Below are 23024 nucleotides of genomic sequence, written 5' to 3'. Positions count from 1 at the left end.
TTATCAAAACTGAAGCTTTTATTTATTCACTGTCTAGCTTCTAAAAAATATTCTCTAAATAATGTATGTAGGCACCTCCCAAATAACTCCCAAAAGCAGGCTTGCTTTCTAAAATATAAAAACTATCCCCAAGACATCTATTTTTTTTCTTTTTGTTTGTTTGTTTGTTTTGTACTGCAAAAAAATATTTTTTCTCCAACATAGGTGTGTCCGGTCCACGGCGTCATCCTTACTTGTGGGATATTCTCTTCCCCAACAGGAAATGGCAAAGAGCCCAGCAAAGCTGGTCACATGATCCCTCCTAGGCTCCGCCTTCCCCAGTCATTCTCTTTGCCGTTGTACAGGCAACATCTCCACGGAGATGGCTTAGAGTTTTTTGGTGTTTAAATGTAGTTTTTATTCTTCAATCAAGAGTTTATTTTAAAATAGTGCTGGTATGTACTATTTACTCTGAAACAGAAAAGAGATGAAGATTTCTGTTTGTAAGAGGAAAATGATTTTAGCAACCGTTACTAAAATCGATGGCTGTTTCCACACAGGACTGTTGAGAGGAATTAACTTCAGTTGGGGGAAACAGTGAGCAGACTTTTGCTGCTTGAGGTATGACACATTTCTAACAAGACTCGGTAATGCTGGAAGCTGTCATTTTCCCTATGGGAACCGGTAAGCCATTTTCTTAGTTTAAGTAAAAGAATAAAGGGCTTCATTAGGGCTTAAAAAACTGGTAGACATTTTTCTGCGCTAAAACGATTACTTTACTAAGTATATTTGGCAGATTATTACTTTTAATAGTTGTTAAATCTTAGGGATTGTTTTAATAAAAACGGCAGGCACTGTATTGGACACCTTTTTCACTGGGGGCCTTTTCTAGTCATAGACAGAGCCTCATTTTCGCGCCTCTAATGCGCAGTTGTTTTTGGAAAGCATGGCATGCAGATGCATGTGTGAGGAGCTAAGAACCACTGAAAAAGCTTATAGAAGGCATCATTTGGTATCGTATTCCCCTCTGGGCTTGGTTGGGTCTCAGCAAAGCAGATACCTGGGACTGTATAGGGGTTAAATGTAAAAACGGCTCCGGTTCCGTTATTTTAAGGGTTAAAGCTTTCAAATTTGGTATGCAATACTTTTAAGGCTTTAAGTTACTGTGGTGAAATTTTGGTGAAATTTGAACAATTCCTTCATACTTTTTCACATAGTCAGTAATAAAGTGTGTTCAGTTTGAAATTTAAAGGGACAGTAACGGTTTTATTGTAAAACGTTTTTTGTGCTTTGTTGACAAGTTTAAGCCTGTTTAACATGTCTGAACCATCAGATAACGATGTTCTATATGTATGAAAGCCAATGTGTCTCTCCATTTAAATATATGTGATATATTTGTGTCATAATGTCCAAACAAAGTAGGGATAATAATGCCATAGATATGATATTGCCCAAGATGATTCCTCTAATGAGGGGAGTAAGCATGGTACTGCATCATCCCCTTCTGTGTCTACACCAGTTTTGCCCACACAAGAGGCCCCTAGTACATCTAGTGCGCCAATACTTATTACCATACAACAATTAATGGCTGTAATGGATAATTCTATTGCATGCATTTTTTCCAAAATGCCTACTTATCAGAGAAAGCGTGATTGCTCTGTTTTAAACACTGAAGAGCAAGAGGACGCTGATGATATCTGTTCTGACATACCCTCACACCTATCTGAAGGGGCCAGGAGGGAGGTTTTGTCTGAGGGAGAAATTTCAGATTCAGGGAAAATTTCTCAACAAGCAGAACCTGATATTGTAACTTTTAAATTTAAATTTCAACATCTCCACGCACTACTTAAGGAGGTATTATCTACTCTGGATGATTGTGACAATTTGGTCATTCCAGAGAAATTAGGTAAGATGGACAAGTTCCTAGAGGTTCCGGTGCCCCCCGATGCTTTTCCTATACCCAAGCGGGTGGCGGACATAGTAAATAAGGAGTGGGAAAGTCCTGGCATACCTTTTTGTCCTCCCCCTATATTTAAGAAATTAGTTCCTATAGTCGACCCCAGAAAGGACTTATAGCATACAGTCCCCAAGGTCGAGGGGGCGGTTTCTACTCTAAACAAACGCACTTCTATTCCTATAGAAGATGTGCTTTCAAGATCCTATGGATTGAAGGTTAGAGGGTTTGCTTAAAAAGATGTTTGTTCAGCAAGGTTACCTTCTACAACCAATTTCATGCATTGTTCCTGTCACTACAGCTGCGTGTTTCTGGTTCGAAGAACTAGAAAAGTCGCTCAATAAAGAATCTTCGTACGAGGAGGTTTTGGACAGAGTTCAAGCTCTTAAATTGGCTAACTTTTTTATTTTAGATGCCGCTTTGCAATTAGCTAGATTAGCGGCGAATAATTCAGGGTTTGCTATCGTGGCGCGCAGAGCGCTTTTGCTTAACATCCCTTTCAAGGGTAAAACACTGTTTGGCCCTGACTTGAAAGAGATTATTTCAGACATCACTGGGGGAAAGGGCCACGCCCTTCCTCTGGATAGGTCTTTTAAGGCTAAAAAGAAGCCAAATTTTCGTCCCTTTCGCAGAAACGGACCAGCCTAAAATTCTACACCCTCTAAGCAAGAGGGTAATACTTCTCAAACCAAGCCAGCCTGGAGGCCGATACAAGGCTGGAACTAGGGTAAGCAGGCCAAGTCACCTGCCACTGCTACCAAAACAGCATGAAGTGTTGGCCCCCGATCTGGGAAGGATCTGGTGGGGGGCAGACTTTCTCTCTTTGCTCAGGCTGGGGCAAGAGATGTTCAGGATCCTTGGGCGCTAGAAATAGTTTCTCAAGGTTATCTCCTGGAATTCAGGGAACTACCCCCAAGGGGAAGGTTCCACGGGTCTCAATTATCTTCGAACAGGCATTCTTACACTGTGTAGAAGACCTGTTAAGCATGGGAGTGATTCATCCTGTTCCATTAGGAGAACAAGGGATGGGTTTTTACTCCAACCTGTTCATAATTCCCAAAAAAGAGGGAACATTCAGACCTATTTTAGATCTCAAGATTCTAAACAAGTTTCTAAGGGTTTCATCATTCAAAATGGAAACCATTCGAACGATCCTTCCTACCATCCAGGAAGGTCAATTCATGACCACGGTGGACTTAAAGGATGCGTACCTACGTATTCCTATCCACAAGGAACATTTTCGGTTCCTAAGGTTCGCCTTTCCGGACAAGCATTACCTGTGGCACTTCCATTCGGATTAGCCACTGCTCCAAGGATTTTCACAAGGGTACTAGGGTCCCTTCTAGCGGTGCTAAGACCAAGGGGCATTGCAGTAGTACCTTACTTGGACGACATCCTGATTCAAGTGTCGTCTGTCAAAAGCAAGGGCTCATACGGACATTGTCCTAGCCTTTCTCAGATCTCACAGGTGGAAAGTGAACATAGAAAAAAGTTCTCTGTCCCCGTCAACAAGAGTTCCCTTCTTGGGAACAATAATAGTTTCCTTAGAAATGAAGGTTTTTCTGACAGAGGCCAGAAAATCAAAACTTCTAAGCTCTTGTCAGGTACTTCATTCTGTTCTTCTTCCTTCCATAGCGCAGTCCATGGAAGTAATAGGTTTGATGGTTGCGGCAATGGACATAGTTCCTTTTGCACGAATTCATCTAAGACCATTGCACCTGTGCATGCTCAGACAGTGGAATGGGGATTATACAGACTTGTCTCCGACGATACAAGTAGATCAAATAACCAGAGATTCACTCCGTTGGTGGCTGACCCTGGACAACCTGTCACAGGGAATGAGCTTCCGCAGACCAGAATAGGTCATTGTCACGACCAACGTCAGTCTGGTGGGCTGGGGCGCGGTCTGGGAACCCCTGAAAACTCAGGGTCTATGGTTTCGGGAAGACTCTCTTCTCCTGATAAACATAATGGAACTGAGAGCGATATGCAATGCTCTCAAGGCTTGGCCTCGACTAGCAAAGGCCAAATTCATAAGGTTTCAATCAGACATCATGACGACTGTTACATATATCAACCATCAGGGGGTAACAAGGAGTTCCCTGGCGATGGAGGAGCATCCGGGGGAGTGGGAACTCCATCTGGAAATCTTTGCCCAAATAACTCAATTATGGGGCATTCCAGACATGGTTCTGATGGCCTCTCGTCAGAACTTCATGGTCCCTTGTTACGGGTCCAAATCCAGGGATCCCAAGGCGACTCTATTGGATACAATAGTAGCACCTTGGATCTTCAACCTAGCTTATGTATTCCCACCGTTTCCTCTCATTCCCAGGCTGGTAGCCAGGATCAATCTGGAGAGGGCTTCGGTGACCTTGATAGTTCCTGTGTGGCCACGCAGGACTTGGTATGCAGACCTGGTGAATGTGTCATCGGCTCCACCATGGAAGCTACCTTTGAGACAGGACCTTCTTATTCAGGGTCCATTCGAACATCCGAATCTGGTTTTCCTCCAACTGACTGCTTGGAGTTTGAACGCTTGATTTTATCAAAGCGTGGGTTTTCAGATTCTGTAATAGATACTCTTATTCAGGCTAGAAAGCCTGTAACTAGAAAAATTTACCATAATATATGGAAAAAATATATCTGTTGGTGTGAATCTAAAGGATTCCCATGGAACAAGATAAAAATTCCTAAGATTCTTTCCTTTCTACAAGAAGGTTTGTAGAAAGGATTTTCTGCGAGTTCTCTGAAGGGACAGATCTCTGCTTTATCTGTTTTACTTCACAAAAGGCTGGCAGCTGTGCCAGACGTTTCAGCGTTTATTCAGGCTCTGGTTAGAATCAAGCCTGTTTACAGACCTTTGACTCCTCCCTGGAGTCTTAATCTAGTTCTTTCAGTTCTTCAAGGGGTTCCGTTTGAACCCTTACATTCCGTAGATATTAAGTTATTATCTTGGAAAGTTTTGTTTTAGGTTGCAATTTCTTCCGCTAGAAGAGTTTCTGAGTTATCTGCTCTGCAGTGTTCTCCGCCCTATCTGGTCCATGCAGATAAGGTGGTTTTACGTACTGAGCCTGGTTTTCTTCCGAAGGTTGTTTCCAACAAAAATATTAACCAGGAGATAGTTGTACCTTCTTTGTGTCCGAATCCAGTTTCATAGAAGGAACGTTTGTTACACAATTTGGACGTTGTCCGTGCTCTAAAATTCTATTTAGATGCTACAAAGGATTTCAGACAAACATCTTCCTTGTTTGTTGTTTATTCTGGTAAAAGGAGAGGTCAAAAAGCAACTTCTACCTCTCTATCTTTTTGGCTTAAAAGCATCATCAGATTGGCTTATGAGACTGCCGGACGGCAGCCTCCTGAAAGAATCACAGCTCATTCCACTAGAGCCGTGGCTTCCACATGGGCCTTTAAGAACGAGGCTTCTGTTGATCAGATATGTAAGGCAGCGACTTGGTCTTCACTGCACACTTTTACCAAATTTTACAAATTTGATACTTTTGCTTCTTCTGAGGCTATTTTTGGCAGAAAGGTTTTGCAAACCGTGGTGCCTTCCATCTAGGTGACCTGATTTGCTCCCTCCCATCATCCGTGTCCTAAAGCTTTGGTATTGGTTCCCACAAGTAAGGATGACGCCGTGGACCGGACACACCTATGTTGGAGAAAACAGAATTTATGTTTACCTGATAAATTACTTTCTCCAACGGTGTGTCCGGTCCACGGCCCGCCCTGGTTTTTTAATCAGGTCTGATGATTTATTTTCTTTAACTACAGTCACCACGGTATCATATGATTTCTCCTATGCAAATATTCCTCCTTTACGTCGGTCGAATGACTGGGGAAGGCGGAGCCTAGGAGGGATCATGTGACCAGCTTTGCTGGGCTCTTTGCCATTTCCTGTTGGGGAAGAGAATATCCCACAAGTAAGGATGACGCCGTGGACCGGACACACCGTTGGAGAAAGTAATTTATCAGGTAAACATAAATTCTGTTTTTTTTAGCATTTTAGTTTCAGTGATTTGTTTTGTGAGGTATAACCTCCCTCCTATTGCACCAGTTTTACCTGTGTTAGTGCCCTGCTAGGTTATCATTCATAAATTTACACTACTGTGGCTAATAACTTAATTTTTGCAGACATTAAAGGGACAGTGTACACCAATTTTCATATAGCTGCATATAATAGACACTACTATAAAGAAGAATTTGCTCAGATACAGATCTAAAAATCCAGTATAAAACCTATTAAAAATTCACTTTGAAGCTCCCGGTTTAGCACTGTTGAAGAGGTTAGGCTAGTATACCCAGTGAAAGGAGCTGGGAAAACAAGAACAGCAGACACTCCTCCCCCTTCCCTGCATATGAAAAGTTCCTTTAGACAAACAGGAGCAGCCGGAGTGTGTAGACTTCAGTCTACATCTGATACTTTGGGGCTTGGTTAGGAGTCTGAAAATCATTACAATTGTATTAAAAAAATGAGCAAAACTATACATTTTTACAAAAACACTACTAGAGAGCCTATATAAATGGTTAATCTACACAACATTTATGCAAATAAAAAGCCAGTGTACAATGTCCCTTTAAGCATTCCATTGCGTAGATAATTTTATATGTTTAAGGCTGGATAGTGTAATAATTGAACCCTGATAATTCTGAATAAATACAGGGACTTCCCCATTTCTCTTCTTTGTACGATATATTGAGAAATAACTTGAATGTCTTCTTGGGTTCATTTGGCATATCGTTGGGCGACTTTGGGAGCCTATTGGCATTTGTTGAACATCTCGATTCCTCTGTTACTGGGCTCAAATTCACACTTAAAATGAGTAAGATAGGTGTAGAATTTTTAGATACTTTTGCCTATGTGGAAGAAGGTTTTTTAAAAAAATTCAGAAAGAGAGGATACCCAGATAAATTAATTCAAGAAGAATTGGAACTTGTCAAACAAAGTGATCAAGTAATGAGACAAAACAACAAAAACAAAAGTGATAGGATTATATTTGTAACCCAATATAACACAAGTGATAGATCAAATAGAAAAACCCAGGAGAGGAGGTGACAGGGAACATATGTTGAAAAGAAAGATGATGTTCTGGATTAATAAATTGAATACCCTAGAGCCCAATGGACTTAATAAAGATTTTGATTGGTCTTTGTTCTTATAAATGCTTTTAAGATTAAATTGGTTATATCTGTTGTGCATATGATTCTGATTAATAGGATGTATATAGGTTTGTGTAGTTTAAATATTAATAATGTTTTAATGATACATGTGTGACATACTAAATAGGTAGCAACAGAGAAATAAATGTCTTTTATTGTATGATGGTTGATAGTAGATATCTGCAAGTATCAGAGACAAAAGACAGATCTAGATATTTGTAATCATGCCTTCTAATAGTAATGTCGTGTTTTAAACGAAGCAACTTTAGAAAAAAATAATGTCATGTGTATGTACATTTTGTTTGCATATTTATCAAATAAGTTTACCTATACTTTAAATCTAGGCTTGAGTCTTATGCTTGATAAAAAAGTTTGTTTTTTTTAAATTTATATGACGTCATTGGTAATCCAAAAGCAAAGAATTATATTTCTTTCTTAAGACACAGTGAGTCCATGGAATCATCAATTACTGTTGGGAATATCACTCCTGGCCAGCAGGAGAAGGCAAAGAGTACCTCAGCAAAACTGTGTTATATGTCACTTCCCTTTCCACAATCCCCAGTCATTCTCTTTGTCTTCAGTACAAGGAGGAGGTGAAGTTCTTGGTGTCTGAAGAAGATTGGATTTATTTCACTTCAATCAAGATTTTATTTTGAAAGCCAGAGTAGGTTTGCTCTGACCTTTCCTTTCAAGATGGGGTCTAGCCGTACTCCACTTTAGTCTCTTCAGTAGGGCAGTGGTGGCTTTAAAGCAGTTAGGAAAACGCAGCAAGGCCCAATTTACAAGTTTCTAACATGTTGCTTCCCTGGTATAGAAAGTCTGAGTAGGTTTACTCTTTCTTTTTCTACAGGTCTCTGTGAGGAGCGGCATCCTCTCATACCTAGTAAGCTGTCCTCCTTCTGGATGGCCAAATGCAGGTAAGTGCTTTTGTCTTCTAAGTATTGGGAACTTGCACATATGAGTCTTTCACTGCACATTATTTGGGACACATATTTATCCTTTAGAATGATATTGCAGGCTGGATGCAGGCACCTTTGTGACAAGAGACTAGGGGTTAATACTCTATGATAATATACCCTGAAGATTTGGCGCATGTGTTTAGAGGCACTTTAGGGGTTAATAATATCTCTGATATTTTATTTCCTATTGTTTTTTAACTCCTTGGAATTAACTTTAAACGGGTTAATAAATTTGAGTTTTGAAGAGCTAAATACCTTTTATCAGCATACAGTATATAGCTTTCAAAATTCTATTGAGCTTGCCCTGTAAGTGTTTCAGTAGCTGCAGAATCCAACTGCCTTTTGAAGCTTTTAGGTATGCCATTTCTATGTTTAATGTATATCCAGGCTAGGTCACTCAAGTAATCCGAACTCTTTTCTGGGCAACTGGAATGAAGTGCGATATTAGCAATTTTGCGCTTCATTTCCTGCCGATGCTGTGTCTCCGCCTCCTTTCTTGACTTGTGAAGGTGTGCAGCGCCTTTTTGCGGCTCTCGTTGGGTCCGGTCATGTGATCCTGCTTCTTCAGTGTCTTCGACTGAGATCGGAACTACAGCTTAGCAGCTTGGTCTTTAAGAGAGCTTGCGAGTCTAAATTAACTGGTATTTAACTCGTTGGCCTATAATTACACTAATCTTTGATACAGGAGGATATAAGAGAATTTAGACATTCTAGTTATTCTCCTATGTGTCAATGTTTATTAAAGGGTTAATAAATTGAGCAATTTTTCTACTGTATGCTATATTGTGTAAAAAATAATAAAACATACCACCGCAGTATATTGGTAAGTATCCTAGAGGGGTTGGAATTCAATCCGGACTAGGATGTGTTTCATCCTCCTTAACATGAGTGATTGGGGACTTATGTTGTAGTTTTTTTTTTAAAGAGGTCTGTTTTTTATGTATATATAATTGTTTTGTAAGGTGACAGTATTCACTAATTAAAACCATTTATTGTTCAGGGTTGGAACAGTGGTCTGCTCCTATGAATCAAATGTTTATTGGCTTGAGGAACAAATTGTTTTTACTCAGTATCTTTCCCTCATATTTGAATATATCTTTTTAAATAAAGATATTTTTCGCCTCTAAGGATAAGTTAGACAAATTAAAATGTCTGTTTTGTCTGTGCCGCTTATTTAGCAAGAGCTATTGTGTACAGATAAGTCTGAGCCTTATGTCTCCCAGGATGATGCTGTTCAGGCAATTCCACAGCTTCTCCTTAAATGTCCCAAGCTTCTATGGTGTCACATGCAGTGTCCTGCGGTTCTTCTCATTCTCCTGGTGGAGTGTGTTTGCTTACAGATTTTGCAGCTGAGGTATCATCTGCAATACCTGTGGATTTGTCTGTTTTTCCTTACCTACATGGAAAATGCAAGAGGACATTTTAAAGTTTCAGATAGTAAGGTTTCTGCTCCACTTTCTGCTACCCAGGTTGCTTTCTCTCCCAAGTTTTGGTGAGGAGGATTCACTGGTTAGTTTGATGGTGAAATCTCAAATTTGGTCAGGATCATTCCTTTATCTGATGCTGAAGTGATCCCCTTCAGATGTATGCTGGAATACCTTGTGTACTGTTAAAGAAGATTTTATCAGAGGTCAGCTAATCAAGGATTTATTCCTTTTCCTCTCTCTGCTGTCTTCAGTCCGGCCAACAGCAAGATCTAATGGTCCGGTTGATAGCTTAACCATCTTGCAATCAGTGGGTTGAGATTTTGAATCTAGCTGCAGTTAATTTTCCCTTCACTTTTCAGTGACTCTATGTATGGAGGGAATTGGTCTAATGGTTTACATGGACGAAATTTCCTTTTTGCTATTTTCAATACAGTGGAGATCTTTCGGATCTGTCTCAGGAGATAGATCTAGATCAATCATCAAGAGATTTTCTTCTGTGATGGTTTTTCAGGAGTATATGTCTCAGGGCGCGTGCTTCTGGAGACATTCTTGGGTGATGTGATCATGGACGCCAGCCTACTAAGCTGGAAAGCAGTCTGGGACTCATTTAAGGCATTAAAGTGTCTGCCTTCCTCTTTAACATCTTGGAGTTGAAAGATTCACATTGTTCTGAGGGCTTGGCCTCAGTTGTCTTTTTAACTTAGTTCCAGTTGGACTAGGTCTCCTCAGTGGCTTAAGTCAGTGGCCATGCTGTCTAAAGCATTGTAACCTACAACCTCCTTGGATGCGTGGGCTCGGTTCCCGCCACTCCCGAATCCAGTTAACTATACTGTGCATGGACATTTATTTAAAGTGAATGTAAATGTTGATGCTAAAGTGCCCGGTCTTTAAAATTTTGATTAAAATCGGGGGCACTTTAATTCATCAAAATTTACATTTCACTCATGTTGTGACAAAAACTTATCTTTTTAATCTTGACAGCTGCTCCAGCTTCCTCAGCCCGACGCAAAGCCTCTTCTTGGGTCTAAAATGAGGAATCCGGCTTCCTCTAATCACGGCTTTGATTCAGACACTGATTCCCCTGGGGGGAAGCCGTGATTGGATGATGACCGATCCATCATTTCTGACATCAGAAATGGCTTTGCGATGACCGGGGGAAGCTGGAGTGGCTGTCAAGTTTAAAAGGTAAGTATTTTTTCACAGCCAAGGAAATGTAAATATTGATGAATTAAAGTGCCCCTGTTTTTAATCAAGTTTTTAAAAAACGGGCACTTTAGCATCAAAATTTACATTCACTTTAATCCAGAGGGACTCAGAGTTCCTTAGTCATAGGAGGTGACTTGGATTGTCTGAGCGGGAGCTCACAATTGTTGTTTATCATCCACTTTCCAGGGGTGGACAACTGGGAATCGGATTTCTGAACAGACAGATATTTCATCCAGGGAGTGGGACTCTCCATCCGGAGGTGTTCTCCAGGTAAACCCTTACATGGGGGGGTTCCCGAAATGGGCTTTTGGGGACGTTTTGGCAGAACGCCAAGCTTCCAAGATACGGTTCAACATCTAGTGATCCGCAAACCGTTCTGATAGATGTTCTGGTGGTGTTTCCTGGGATTTCATTCTGGCACCCCTGTTTTCTCTGTTTGCTTCCTTTCACAAGTTATTGCTTGTGTCAAACAGGAGAGAGCATCAGTAATTTTAATAGCTCCTGTGTGGCCTTGCAGGATTGGGTATGGAGATCTAGCGGAGATATCGTCTATCTCACCTTGGAGATTGTTTCTGAGGAAGGACTTTCTAATTAAGGGTATTTTCCTTCTCCCAAATATCATTTCTCGGAAACTGACTGCTTGGAGATTGGACGCTTACTTCGGTTTAAGCGTGGGTTTCTGAGTCAGTCTACAAGCCAGAAACCTGGTCTCAAAGACCGTTTCTTGAAACATTTACCATAAGGTATGGTGTAAATGTCTTTATGGTGTGAATCCGTTGGCTACTCTAGGAGTAGGGTCAGGATTCTTAGTATTCTGCCCTTTCTGCGGGAAGGTCTGGAGTTTTGTCAGTCAGTTCTCTGAAGTGTCAGATTTCTGCATTATCTTTTATTGCTGCATAAGCGTCTGGCGGACATGCCAGATCTGCAAAATTTTTTGTCAGGCCTTGGTCAGAATCAGGCCTGTGTTTAAGTCTGTTGCTCCTCCTGGGAGCCTTAACTTTTATTCTTAAAGTTTTGAAGCAAGCTCTGTTTGAGCCATTGCATTCCATAGATATTAAGTGGTTATCTTGAAAGGTTTTGTTTATTTTTGCTATCGCTTCTGCTCAGAGTGTCTGAACTCTCAGCTTTGCAGTGTGATTCGCCTTATCTTATCGTTCATGCCGATGAGGCGGTCCTTTTGTACTAAGTTAGGTTCATTTCTAAAGTAAATTTAAATTAGGAAATTGTTGTTCCTTCTCTTGGTCGTAGTTCTTATTTTCTGAAGAACGTTTGTTGCACAACTTGGTGGTTGTGCGTGCTTTACAATTTTATTTACAGGCGACTAAGGATTTTCTCCAGTCTTCTGCCCTATTTGTTTCTCTGGGAAACGTAAGGGTCAGAAAGCTTCTGTTACTACTTTCGCTCTGGTTGAGAAGTATTATTGGTTTTGCTTATGAGACTGCTGGGCAGCAGTCTCCTGAGAGAATTACAGCTCATTCCACTAGGGCTGTCTCTTCTTGGGTTTTCAAAAATGAGGCTTCTGTGGAATGGATTTACAAGGCTGCAACTTGGTCTTTCTCTGCATTCCCTGTCAACATTTTACAAATGAGATTATTTTGCCTCAACTGAGGTTCTTTTGGGAGAAAGGTACTTCAAGCAGTGGTGCCTTTTGTTTAGGTTACCTGTCTTGTCCCTCCCTAATCATGTGTCCTCTATCTTGGGTATTGATTCCCAACAGTAATTGCTGATTCCGTGGACTCACTGTGTCTTAAAGAAAACAAAATTTATGCTTACCTGACAAATTTATTTATTTCTAGACACAGTGAGTCCACGGTCCGCCCTTTATTTTAAGACCGTTATTTTTACCTTTAACCACAGGCACCTCTACACCTTGTGTTATTTCCTTTTTCTTCTTTTTCCTTCGGTCGAATGACTGGGGATGGTGGGAAGGGAAATGACATATAACAGCTGCTGACCAGGAGTGATATTCCCAACAGTAATTGATGATTCCGTGGACTCACCGTGTCTAGAAATAAATAAATTTATCAAGCATACATTTTGTTTTTAGGCATTATATAAATGTTTTGCAGTGTCTGAAACATTTTAGCTAGCTAACAGCAGATTTTATTAAGAATCTTGTAGGCCAACTAATATAGGGGTTGTATTATCAGCTAAGATTTTGATTCTGGAACCAATCATGTCCCTTTTTTTAATTAGTATTTTTTTTTTCCTCTTTGCAGATCTGCTTTTACTATGCATGTTGAAGCTGGACATTCAATAGTTCGTGAAGAAGGGCCAAAAGATCTGCGATGTCCTCTTTGCCTGTATCATACCAAATATAAACACAACATGATCGATCATATTGTGTTGCACAGAGGTAAACCTATTGCAGATTTTTTCTTACCTAGTTTTTATTAGATAAAAATAAAAAAAAAAAACATAATCACAGAATCCTGTTTTGATTGATTTAAATCTGGGATCTGATTAAATGAATATGAATAATTTAATTTAATGTTAGGTATGACTTTAAGACTTGTGATTCAAGATATTATATGGAATAAACTGTAGAAGTCTGAGTAGTATTGATTTTAAATGTTTGTGTTCTGGATGTGAAAGTATTGGTCAACGTTTCCCCCTTTGTATAAACAGATCCTGAATGTTAGTGATATTTTAGATGGAGTTTAATTCATTAATTGTAATGAAGATGAAGTGCTTTAACTTCCTCGAACAAGAACTATTTGATCTCTAGTTGTTGTAGATCAGTAGAAAACACAATAAATTGTCATCATGTGTATAGCCTTCTGTATGTCAGTCATTCAGAATTCTGATTCAGCAATGCAAACCAAGTTTTAATCCCTTCTATTTCTGGTTTTCCAGAAAATGGTCCCATGGTGACCTGTATTAAGAGTTTGTCATTGAGCGTTTGTAAAAATATATCATCGTGGTCAATCCTCTGCAAGCATCTATGGTGACCATAGTCCTCAAAGATTCTTTCAATTTATAAACAAGTTATTGCTGCTGATTATCAGCATTTTTCATATTCTTCATGGGAGGCAACTATTTCTATTTTGCCCTTTAGGCTTCACACAGTGCCAAGAATATTTCTGAATGTTCTAGTTTAGTTTATTCTTATTCCAGCATTCCCGAAAAGAGGAACTGCCATGGGCATATTTATCTTGATCATATTTTCATTATGATTCCTTCTAAGAAGATTGCATACAAGCATTGAGGCTTTGCCATATTTTTTTCTGGCCAAACATAGCTGAATGGTCCTATCTGGTGAAAAAGTAATCTTATTGCCAGTCAATTTTAAACACATCTCTACATAGTGGTTTTGCCAATGGAGATAATAGCATGAATAATCTGGAACAGCATTTCAAATGTCTATGCAGTTAAATAGTTTACACTTGGTTGGGACTAATGGGAATTTCCTAAATTACCCCAAAAAATTACCCCACAATACAATGGGCAAAACTTTATACAACCAATTTGTGAAAAGAAAACTGGTGCTAAAAGTGTCATTTTCCATAGGCAAATGCAGTTATTTCAAATGTCAAAGGTAAAGTAACTATTTGTAAGCAATTTAATATACCGCAGCAACTAAAATTAATCATTGAAAACATGTTAAGTGGGGGTAATACACGTTACAATTTTAAGGCCTTTGCTGATAAATATTCTGGAACTTGGAGCTCTTGATCTGGTGATGGGAGAATCCTGGGACTCTGGGAAATAAAAGTTGACCTCTTTGATGCTCCCACTCTGGTGGGGGGAGGCATTTCTTGTAACTTGGTCTCAAGTTTTTATATACTTTTAGTTCACAACCGTAATAAAATTATCTCTAAGCATACCTCATGAAAAAAAAAAAGTGTGACAAGGATATCCTAGCATTGGAAATGGAATCGGTTTATGGCTAGTGAATCATTTTATTGATTGTGAATCTTGGCAAAAAATCATTCATTTCTCTTTATCTTAATAAGATTAGCTTTTCTTCTCTGATTTAGTTTTCCCAGCACATCTTGTTTTATTGTTAGTGACCGTTCTCTTGAGGTCATTGTTATTTTTAGCTAATGGTAGATCAGCTTGCATGTTTAAGTAGGACTGAGTTTACAAGTGACTCTACACAGAGAAGCTTACTATGCTGTCACAGTGGATGTCTGTGCCTTCAAAACAAGCACATTTTAAATAAAATAAAAAAAAAAAAAAAAGAAAATGGGGGGAAAAAAATCTGATATTTTCTTCTGATTTTCATGATGATTATTTTACATTGTGAAATGGATCTCCTTTCTTAAAGGGACTTAAAACCCAAAATATTTATTTAATGATTCAGACAGTGAATATAGTTTTAAACAAATATCCAAATGTATTTATGTAATTACATAATTTGTTGAAGGTGCAGCAATGCACTACTTGATGCTAATTGAGCACATCATGTGAGCCAGTGACTTCAAGATATATATGCAATCCCCAGCTAGCTCCCGTTATTGAATTGCTGCTTTTGAGCCTACCTGTCTTGCTCCTTGTGGGAGCGGTTTCAGGTGTTGGGAGCTATTGTGCAGAGGTGTATGGTTTTGGAGCTAGAGATGTGTGGTGTCTACGCAAGTGTCTCCTTCTAAGCATAATAAAACCAATACAAGGTACTGAGATTAATGGTACAGGGTGTATTGAACAGAATTATTAGCAGTGCAGACTGGAGGTAAGGCAAAAGTCTCTTTCCAGACAAGTATACAAGACGGGTAAAACGGTTCAGTCTCAAAGCTGGCAGGCATGACACAAAGGCAAAAGGCACAATATAAACGGATGACTCAGTACTGGTAAACTCTGAACTGGTAGTCAGGATGCGTAGACATATGGTACAGGAAGAGATTCAGGAATGCATCAATGAGAAATACAGATGCAGACATAACTTGTAAATATTTTGTAAACAGGATACTTGAGTATATACAACAAGCAGTGCTGAACACCACAGCTTCCAGTTCAAGTGTTATTAGAGCAGCCAAGGTTATCACTTGCAGTGCTGTAGACTGGATACAAGATGCAGCCAGGCAGGGGACGTAGACACTTGGCAATCAAGATACGTTAGTATGCTGCAACAAGCAATGCAAGAACTGGATACCAGCAGTACACAAGCAATTATATAGCAAAGAAGTCAAGGTTAGCAGGATTGCAGCATAAAGCAAGCAGTCAAAGAACAATCTGTGATCAAGCCAAAATTCAGTACCAGGAATGCAGAGAAGAAACAAACGAAAGTACCTAGGACAGTTCTTAAAGAATATCAGGAAAACTAGCCAGGTTCAGATGCCAGGAAATCAGTCCAAATCAAGCCACAGTGCCAAGGGGAAAATCCAGCAGAGAAGTCACAAACTAAGCAGAAGCCAGGCACCAGGAAATCCAACAGCAAACAAGGTAACTGGAACAGAGGCTTAGACAGAGTAGAACTCATAATGTCAGGGCCCAGGACTTACAGCAAACCTTCCTTAAATAGCATACTGCTGTTTACATGATCACCTATAGCTGACAGGCAGGTGAAGCCAGAGCTGCAAGTAACGGATCCCAGAAACCTCAGCCAAACAGAGAACCTTGTCCAAGTCTGGGCTGGGTCATGACACTACCATCAAAGGATACCAAAAGAACAAAGCAAATTAAACAATAGAAGTATTTTGGAAAGTGCATATTCCATCTAAATCATGGCAGTTTAATGTAGACTTTCATGTCCCTTTAAGCAACGTACAGTACAGCTGGGTTTAGATCAAATATACTTCTAAAGTTAAAGCATAGTTTTAACATGGAATCTTTTTGGATTAATATAATTTCTGATGGTCTTCTACTACTTTGGAGTAACTTAAAGGGACACTGAATCCAAATTTTTTCTTTCATGATTCAGATAGAGCATGCAAATTTAAGCAACTTTCTTAGTTACTCCTATTATCAAATTTTCTTCGTTCTTTTGCTAGCTTTATTTAAAAAAAGAAGGCACCTAAGCAATGTTTTGGTTCAGAACCCTGGAGAGCACTTGTTTATTGGTGGGTGAATTTATCCACCAATCAACAAGAACAATCCAGGTTGTTCACCAAAAATGGTCCGGCATCTAAACTTACATTCTTGCTTTTCAAATAAAGCTACCAAGAGAATTAAGAAAATTTGATAATAGGAGTAAATTAGAAAGTTGCTTAAAATTGCATGCTCTATCTGAATCCTGAAAGAAAGAAATTGGGTTCAGTGTCCCTTTAAGTTTAAAGAATGCTGTTGAGCTTGGGTGCATTTTATTTGCTTTCCCCCCGCCCCCATATAGTTTACACTGCTTGTTTAATTTTGTTAGTGAGTACTAATAGGGTGAGCCTGAATATCTGGAATTTAAATTTGACATCAGAAAAGTTCCATTTTGATATGACCACCCACCAAGCTTCTCTCCCCTTAGTTTACAGTCTGTTTAAAAGGCAGTGGCAGGAAAGGGAATGGATATGGTGTAAATTTTTTTTATTTTTTTTCATTACTGACATTTTTATACAAGCACTTGCAAGATAAAATCTATCACATTCTGCTTCCACTAAGCCTCGTGGAAAGGTTATAAGAAATGTGTAGTATCTTTACAATACTTTCTTAATATATTGATTGTTTCACATTTTGCAGCTGCCATTCAACCAGGAGCATTAGTAGGCTTATTATAGCAAGAAGCCACAGATGTTCTAGTTTTATTCATGCAAAATAGTTTTCCGTTTCAGTCTAATCTTCTTCTGTCTTCTTCATGTTTTATGGTTGTATCAACCATAAGCAAAACCTACGTGTAGTTTTACATCTAGTTAAGAACAGATTATCCTTTAACATCAGTGAACAATTATATGATTTATTAAAATAGGCAGATAGTGTTCTTTTATACAACATACAGTGACAACCATCTTTGAAGTATGTCTATTCTATTTTATTGTATTTATATGAAAATAGTTGCTTAAAAACATAAAAAAAAATTACAAACCAGAAGTCTATGCCAAATGCCATTTTTTCCTTCTTATTTCAGAAGAGAGAGTTGTTCCCATTGAAGTCTGCCGCTCTAAGCTATCAAAACAACTACAGGGAGTTGTATTTAGATGCGATAAATGTACTTTTACTTGCTCCAGCGATGAGAACTTGCAGCAGCATATTGAGAAGCACAATGAACTGAAACCCTACAAATGTCAACTCTGCTACTATGAAACCAAACAAAGTGAGGAACTTGACGGCCATCTAAGAGAAGAGCATAAGGTATGAGCAATATTAAAATTGACTGATTTAGGGGGAAATAAGAGGATTTAAATCATGTTGTCCATTATATACACCTGCACATATTTATTACAATTTTCTTTAAATGCTCACTTTTAAGGGACACTGTGTGGTTTTAGGAGTATCCAAGTGTTTCTTTTTCTCAGTATTAAAGCAAAACTAAACATTTAAATGCATTTCATGCATCCCCCTCTATTCATTAGTGCTGCCATTATGGAACCTAGGTTATACTGCAGAACACATCCGCACTGGAATATAGATTTTAATTGAAATGTTTCCCTTAATGCTCACAATATTTTAAAGGTTCCCAACCTTTATCCAGCTGCCACCCTATTGGTTGCAATAACTCGCCATTAGCGCTCACATACCTTTAAAAAATATTATTCAGAGTAGCTGTGCACGACCCCTAATGAAGATAATGACCCAATAACATTTAAAACACTGACATGTTGCTAAACATTTATTCAAATCTTAAATGAAAACTTTAAATTATATTATCTTGACCTTGTGGTACCACGGTGATAGTCAGTGTGCAAGGGATTTTTATACCACTACTACTTCACTATTCAGGAAATGTTATTGTGATGGATGGACTTGATGACGTTTTCCAACATCAGTTTTCATGTCACTCAGTAGCAGTCTTAAATGGACAGTAAACACCTTGAACCATTTCTAATTCTCAGAGCTTGAAATGCTCCCTGTTGACTTCTCAAGGCTAAACCTGCTCTTTATCTGTCCATAATTGAATTTTTCAGATAACAACTGCAAACCAGTGCATTTTATACTAACTTTAGTCTATGGACTAAAGCCCAAAATGGCTCCTCCAAATAAGGCAAATGGTGGAGTTTGGCTATTGAAAAATAATTGCAGTAAAAGGATGTTAATTTGTTTAAGAAAAAATGTTAAGACTTGGCTGATATGTTATTCTATAACAATACAACAGAAACTTCTTGTAATTACAAGGCATTTGCTATCCCTATTAAATTGCCACATTCAAATATCTAGAGCTGATTTCTTAGCTTGGAGAATAATTTTAAACCTTATGGAAAGCAGATAACTTCTGACAACCACAGACAGGAGACTTGAAAACCATTAACAGACTGTGTTCAAAGCTACTCAGACAAGCACAACAGGTCTTGCTGTGTTTCCTACAACTACACCATCATTCTAAGATGTGTAGTTAATGTAAAACATATATATGCTAATATAGATTTCTGATAAAACAAAGAGTGCAGAACTATCTCTTTAAAAGCCAAGAGCAGAATAAATTCTAATAAAAAGTATTTAATTTACGCATCTAGAATAAAATGCTGTAAATGATGTTAACTATGCTTGCCTACTAATGCCCCCCTTCAAACTCTTGTACTTATTAGCACCCTACAATATCCCTTTTTAAATTGTCAAGCAAAAAGGTTTATGAAGCAGATTAAAAGGGAGACTAAAAGGAGTAGCATTAAATTTTACTACTTGGCAAGATATTAGGTGAGAGATTTGGCAGCGATATGAAAGTGAAGATAATTAACCTGTACAGTTACTAACATAAAGAGACTTCAAACCCCAACATTTTCTTTATGCATCAGACAGAACATGAATTTGTAAACAACTTTCCATTTACTTCTGATTTGCTTTTGTTTTCTTTGTATACTTTTAAAAAGCATACCTAGGTAGTCTAAGGAGTGGCAATGCACTACTCTTCTCATCGTCTCACCTGATGTGTTTACCTTGCTGTTCCTGATTTCACTTTTGAATAAAGGATACCAAGAGAATGCAGAAAATGTTGATAATACAAATCCTCTAGAGAGGTGTTTAAATAGTATATTCTGTCTTAATCATAAAAGAAGAAAACAATGTGGTACATCGCTGGCTAAATTGCCTCTGGGATAGTGCATAGTATGATTAGATTAAGGGGATACATTTTTATATATTTTCATACCACATTACAGTAAATACATTTTATGAATGAGTCATCATTTTTAGGCTAGCTGATTATTTCCAAAGAATGCGTTTTTTTTTTTGTTTTTTTTTGTTCAGTTTTTATTCAACAATTCCATTTTGGTTGAACACTGAATACCTCATTTTAGGTGAGTCGTAACTTTGAACTGGTTGGACTAGTTAATTTGGATCAGTTGGAACAAATGAAAGATAAAACCGAGAATTCAAGCAGTGATGAAGAAGAAGTGGCCAGCAAACCTGAAGGTAAAGTTTCGCCCTTGTTGTTTTTATTGTCAGGATCAGAGGTATTGCTGTTTGGTGTTATTGTGAGAAGATGGTCATTCTTTTAGATATAGTAACATCTTTATCTAACAGAGCTTGCCCTCTACTATAGGTTTCATTCCGAGGTCCCAGTACCCACCAATATGTCTTCTCATCTCACTGAGCAAGACATAAGGCATTAGGGCTGGAGTAAATGAGCAATTAGAAACATAATAATCCTCAAACTATTAATGCCTATTCTCCTCTTCCAAGGCCGTATGAAGCTGAATTTTGAGGGAGAAGTATTTTTTTTTTCTCAACTGTGTTCAGTGCTACATTGATTTGTTTTCTTTTTTTTTTTTCTCAAGCTGGCATCTTTTAATTTAGTTTTTTTATGAAAAATGTTTTGATTCCTCTCTAGAATGTGCTTTCTTTGTTGCTGTTTTAAAAGGATATGAAACCCAGATTGTTTTCTTTCATTATTCAGATACAGCATACAATTTTTAAACTACTTTCAAATTTAATTCTATTCTCAAACTGTCTTCGTTCTCATGGTATATTTTCTTGAAAAGCAGAGATGTAGGCTCAGGAGTGTGTACGTATCTAGAGCACTATATGGAAGCTGTTTTGCAAGAATGTTATCCGTTTGCAACAGCACTAGATGGCAACATGATTTCCTCCCATATAGTGCTTCAGACACCTACCTAGGTATCTCTTCAACAAATCAAATTTGTTAGTAGAAGTAAAATGGAAACCTTTTTAAAATTGTATGCTCTGTCTCACTCCCAAAAGAAAAACATTTGGGTTTCATATCCCTTTAAGTACAAAAATACGCAACTTAGGGGTCGATTTATGAAGCTGGGGCGTACATACGCGCCCCTGACTGCCCTACTCGCCTCTGGCGGGCTGAATTCTGCTGCCGGAATTCAGCATTGCACACGAGCGCTATTTTGCACTCACTTGTGATACAGCCCCCTGCCTGTGCACAGCCAACCACGCGAGGGCAGGAGCTATCAATCTCCCCAGTCGGATGTGACCGGGGAGATTGAAATTCACCACCTAAGAAGTGGCGGAAGGTTAGGGAAGCAGCAGTCTGATGACCGCTGCTTCATAAATCGGAGTGCAGGTTCTCGTGTGAGAACCTGCAGTCGTAGACAGGCGAAGGGGTTGATAAAATAGAGCCCTAAGGGTCAACAATGTTGTGCTTCATGAGAGACTAATTACTTTAAAGGGACATTTCAGCCAAAATTGGAATCCACATTGATGCATTTCAGTTTTGAACAGAAGTATTTTTGTAATATACATGTATTAGCAAAAATGCTTCTAATAAAATCTATAGCTGTTTAAAATTATATTTAAGCAAGCACAGTGCACCAGCTTTTTAAACATAGCACTTGCCCAAAGAGTCTAAGGTGCTTGTATCATCTTGTAATGACTCAATTTGATCATTGCTAACATGATACAAGCAGCTGTAATATTTAAAATGCTAGTGCACTGAGACTATCTAGGTATGCTTTGCATACTAAAACAGTGATAACTTTTACTAAAAGCATTTTTGTTAATACTTGTATATTACAAATATGTTTCTATGCAAAGATGCAATAGATCTATGTTCATTTAAATTTTGACTGAATTGTCCCTTTAAGATATTCATTTTTATTTACATATATTTTGCAACTATAAATTAAATGTGTTTTGTTTTTCCTGTAGAGACTGTGATGCCTTCTAACGAGAAAACTCAGACTCCGGAAAAGCGGTTTCCATGTGAATTTTGTGGAAGAACTTTTGCAGTGGGATCTGAATGGGAACGCCACGTGTTAAGACATGGCATGTAAGTGAATATTTATTATTATAAGCATTCGCCTTTATATCCAGAATTAAACAAAAGTAAAATGCATCTTTACGTTTATATAACCAAGTACTATTGTTTTGGGGTGTTTTTATGACCCATTTGTGCATTTAACAGCCTGTTCACATACACATTGACTGTAATATTAAGAGAGAACTAAATTTAACAGCCATTCTAGAAACCGCTTAAAATCATTTCTTCTAATTATTTAGGACTGTTAGAGCAACTGGAAAAGGAAATGAAGAAAGCAAAAAACCAAAAGATCTAGAGGACAGCAAAAAAGAGTTTGTTGCAGTCAAAATAGAGACACCAGAGGAAACCCTAGAGGAAAAACAAACAGATGCTGCCCAACAGACAAGCAGCTCTAGTTTTAAAAACTTACCTCTTGTGGAGAAAGTGGAAACAAAAACTGAATAAGTCTTTTTAGAAAACGAGAGGACTTAACGTACGTGAGCACTGCAGATGTGGAGGGAATTCAAATAGCTGCTTTTAGGACCTTGACATCTGTTTTCAAAGCACTGGTTCTCATGTGAAAATAAGAACATTCTATTTAAATGTGGACATGTCACTCAGTGACATCACTAAGTCTTTTTTTTTGTTCCTTTTCTTTGAAAGTAATTCCATTAAGTTTGGACTGATGGGAAGCGAAGTCTTCTTCCAAAACTGAATTAATTAAAAAAAAAACTTTTTTTTTTTGGTTTTATTTTTTTTTCACATCGTTATTTTGGGACACATTTGTACTTTTTAATAACTTACTTTCCATATTGTAGCTTGCTGAGACAAGTTCAGAAGTTCTACAATTATCTACAGCACCCAGTGACCTGAATGTTGATAAAGCTGGGAAAATGGGAATAATGAATTTTTAGTTGAAAACGTTACAAAGTTACCCTGCTTTGTTATACCTTCATGAACTTAAAATGTCTTAAAATGCTTTGATTATTTTTTTTTTATATATTTTAATAAATTGTTAATAAACATAAGGTAATGGGTCACTATATGAACATTTGCTAACGTTGAACTTTGTGTTGGCCTTTGGTCTCATCTGAAGTGGATTGTGTAGG

General features: G+C 38.2%; 1 protein-coding gene across 1 annotated transcript in view; it reads left to right on the top strand.

Moving 5' to 3' along the window:
* Window positions 1-22960, top strand: part of ZNF462 (zinc finger protein 462) — a 144171-nt gene extending 121211 nt beyond the window's left edge. The window contains exons 9-13 of the mRNA XM_053702611.1: window positions 12908-13044; window positions 17680-17903; window positions 20003-20117; window positions 21825-21945; window positions 22176-22960. Of these exons, the coding sequence (XP_053558586.1) occupies window positions 12908-13044; window positions 17680-17903; window positions 20003-20117; window positions 21825-21945; window positions 22176-22380 (802 nt within the window). The 3' untranslated portion in view covers window positions 22381-22960. The remainder of the gene's footprint in view (window positions 1-12907; window positions 13045-17679; window positions 17904-20002; window positions 20118-21824; window positions 21946-22175) is intronic.
* Window positions 22961-23024: the final 64 nt, after the last annotated feature.

Source organism: Bombina bombina, chromosome 2, assembly GCF_027579735.1.
Source record: "Bombina bombina isolate aBomBom1 chromosome 2, aBomBom1.pri, whole genome shotgun sequence".
Lineage (NCBI taxonomy): Eukaryota > Metazoa > Chordata > Amphibia > Anura > Bombinatoridae > Bombina > Bombina bombina.
Note: the sequence above shows the minus strand (reverse complement) of the source record. Positions and strands in the feature narration are given on the sequence as shown.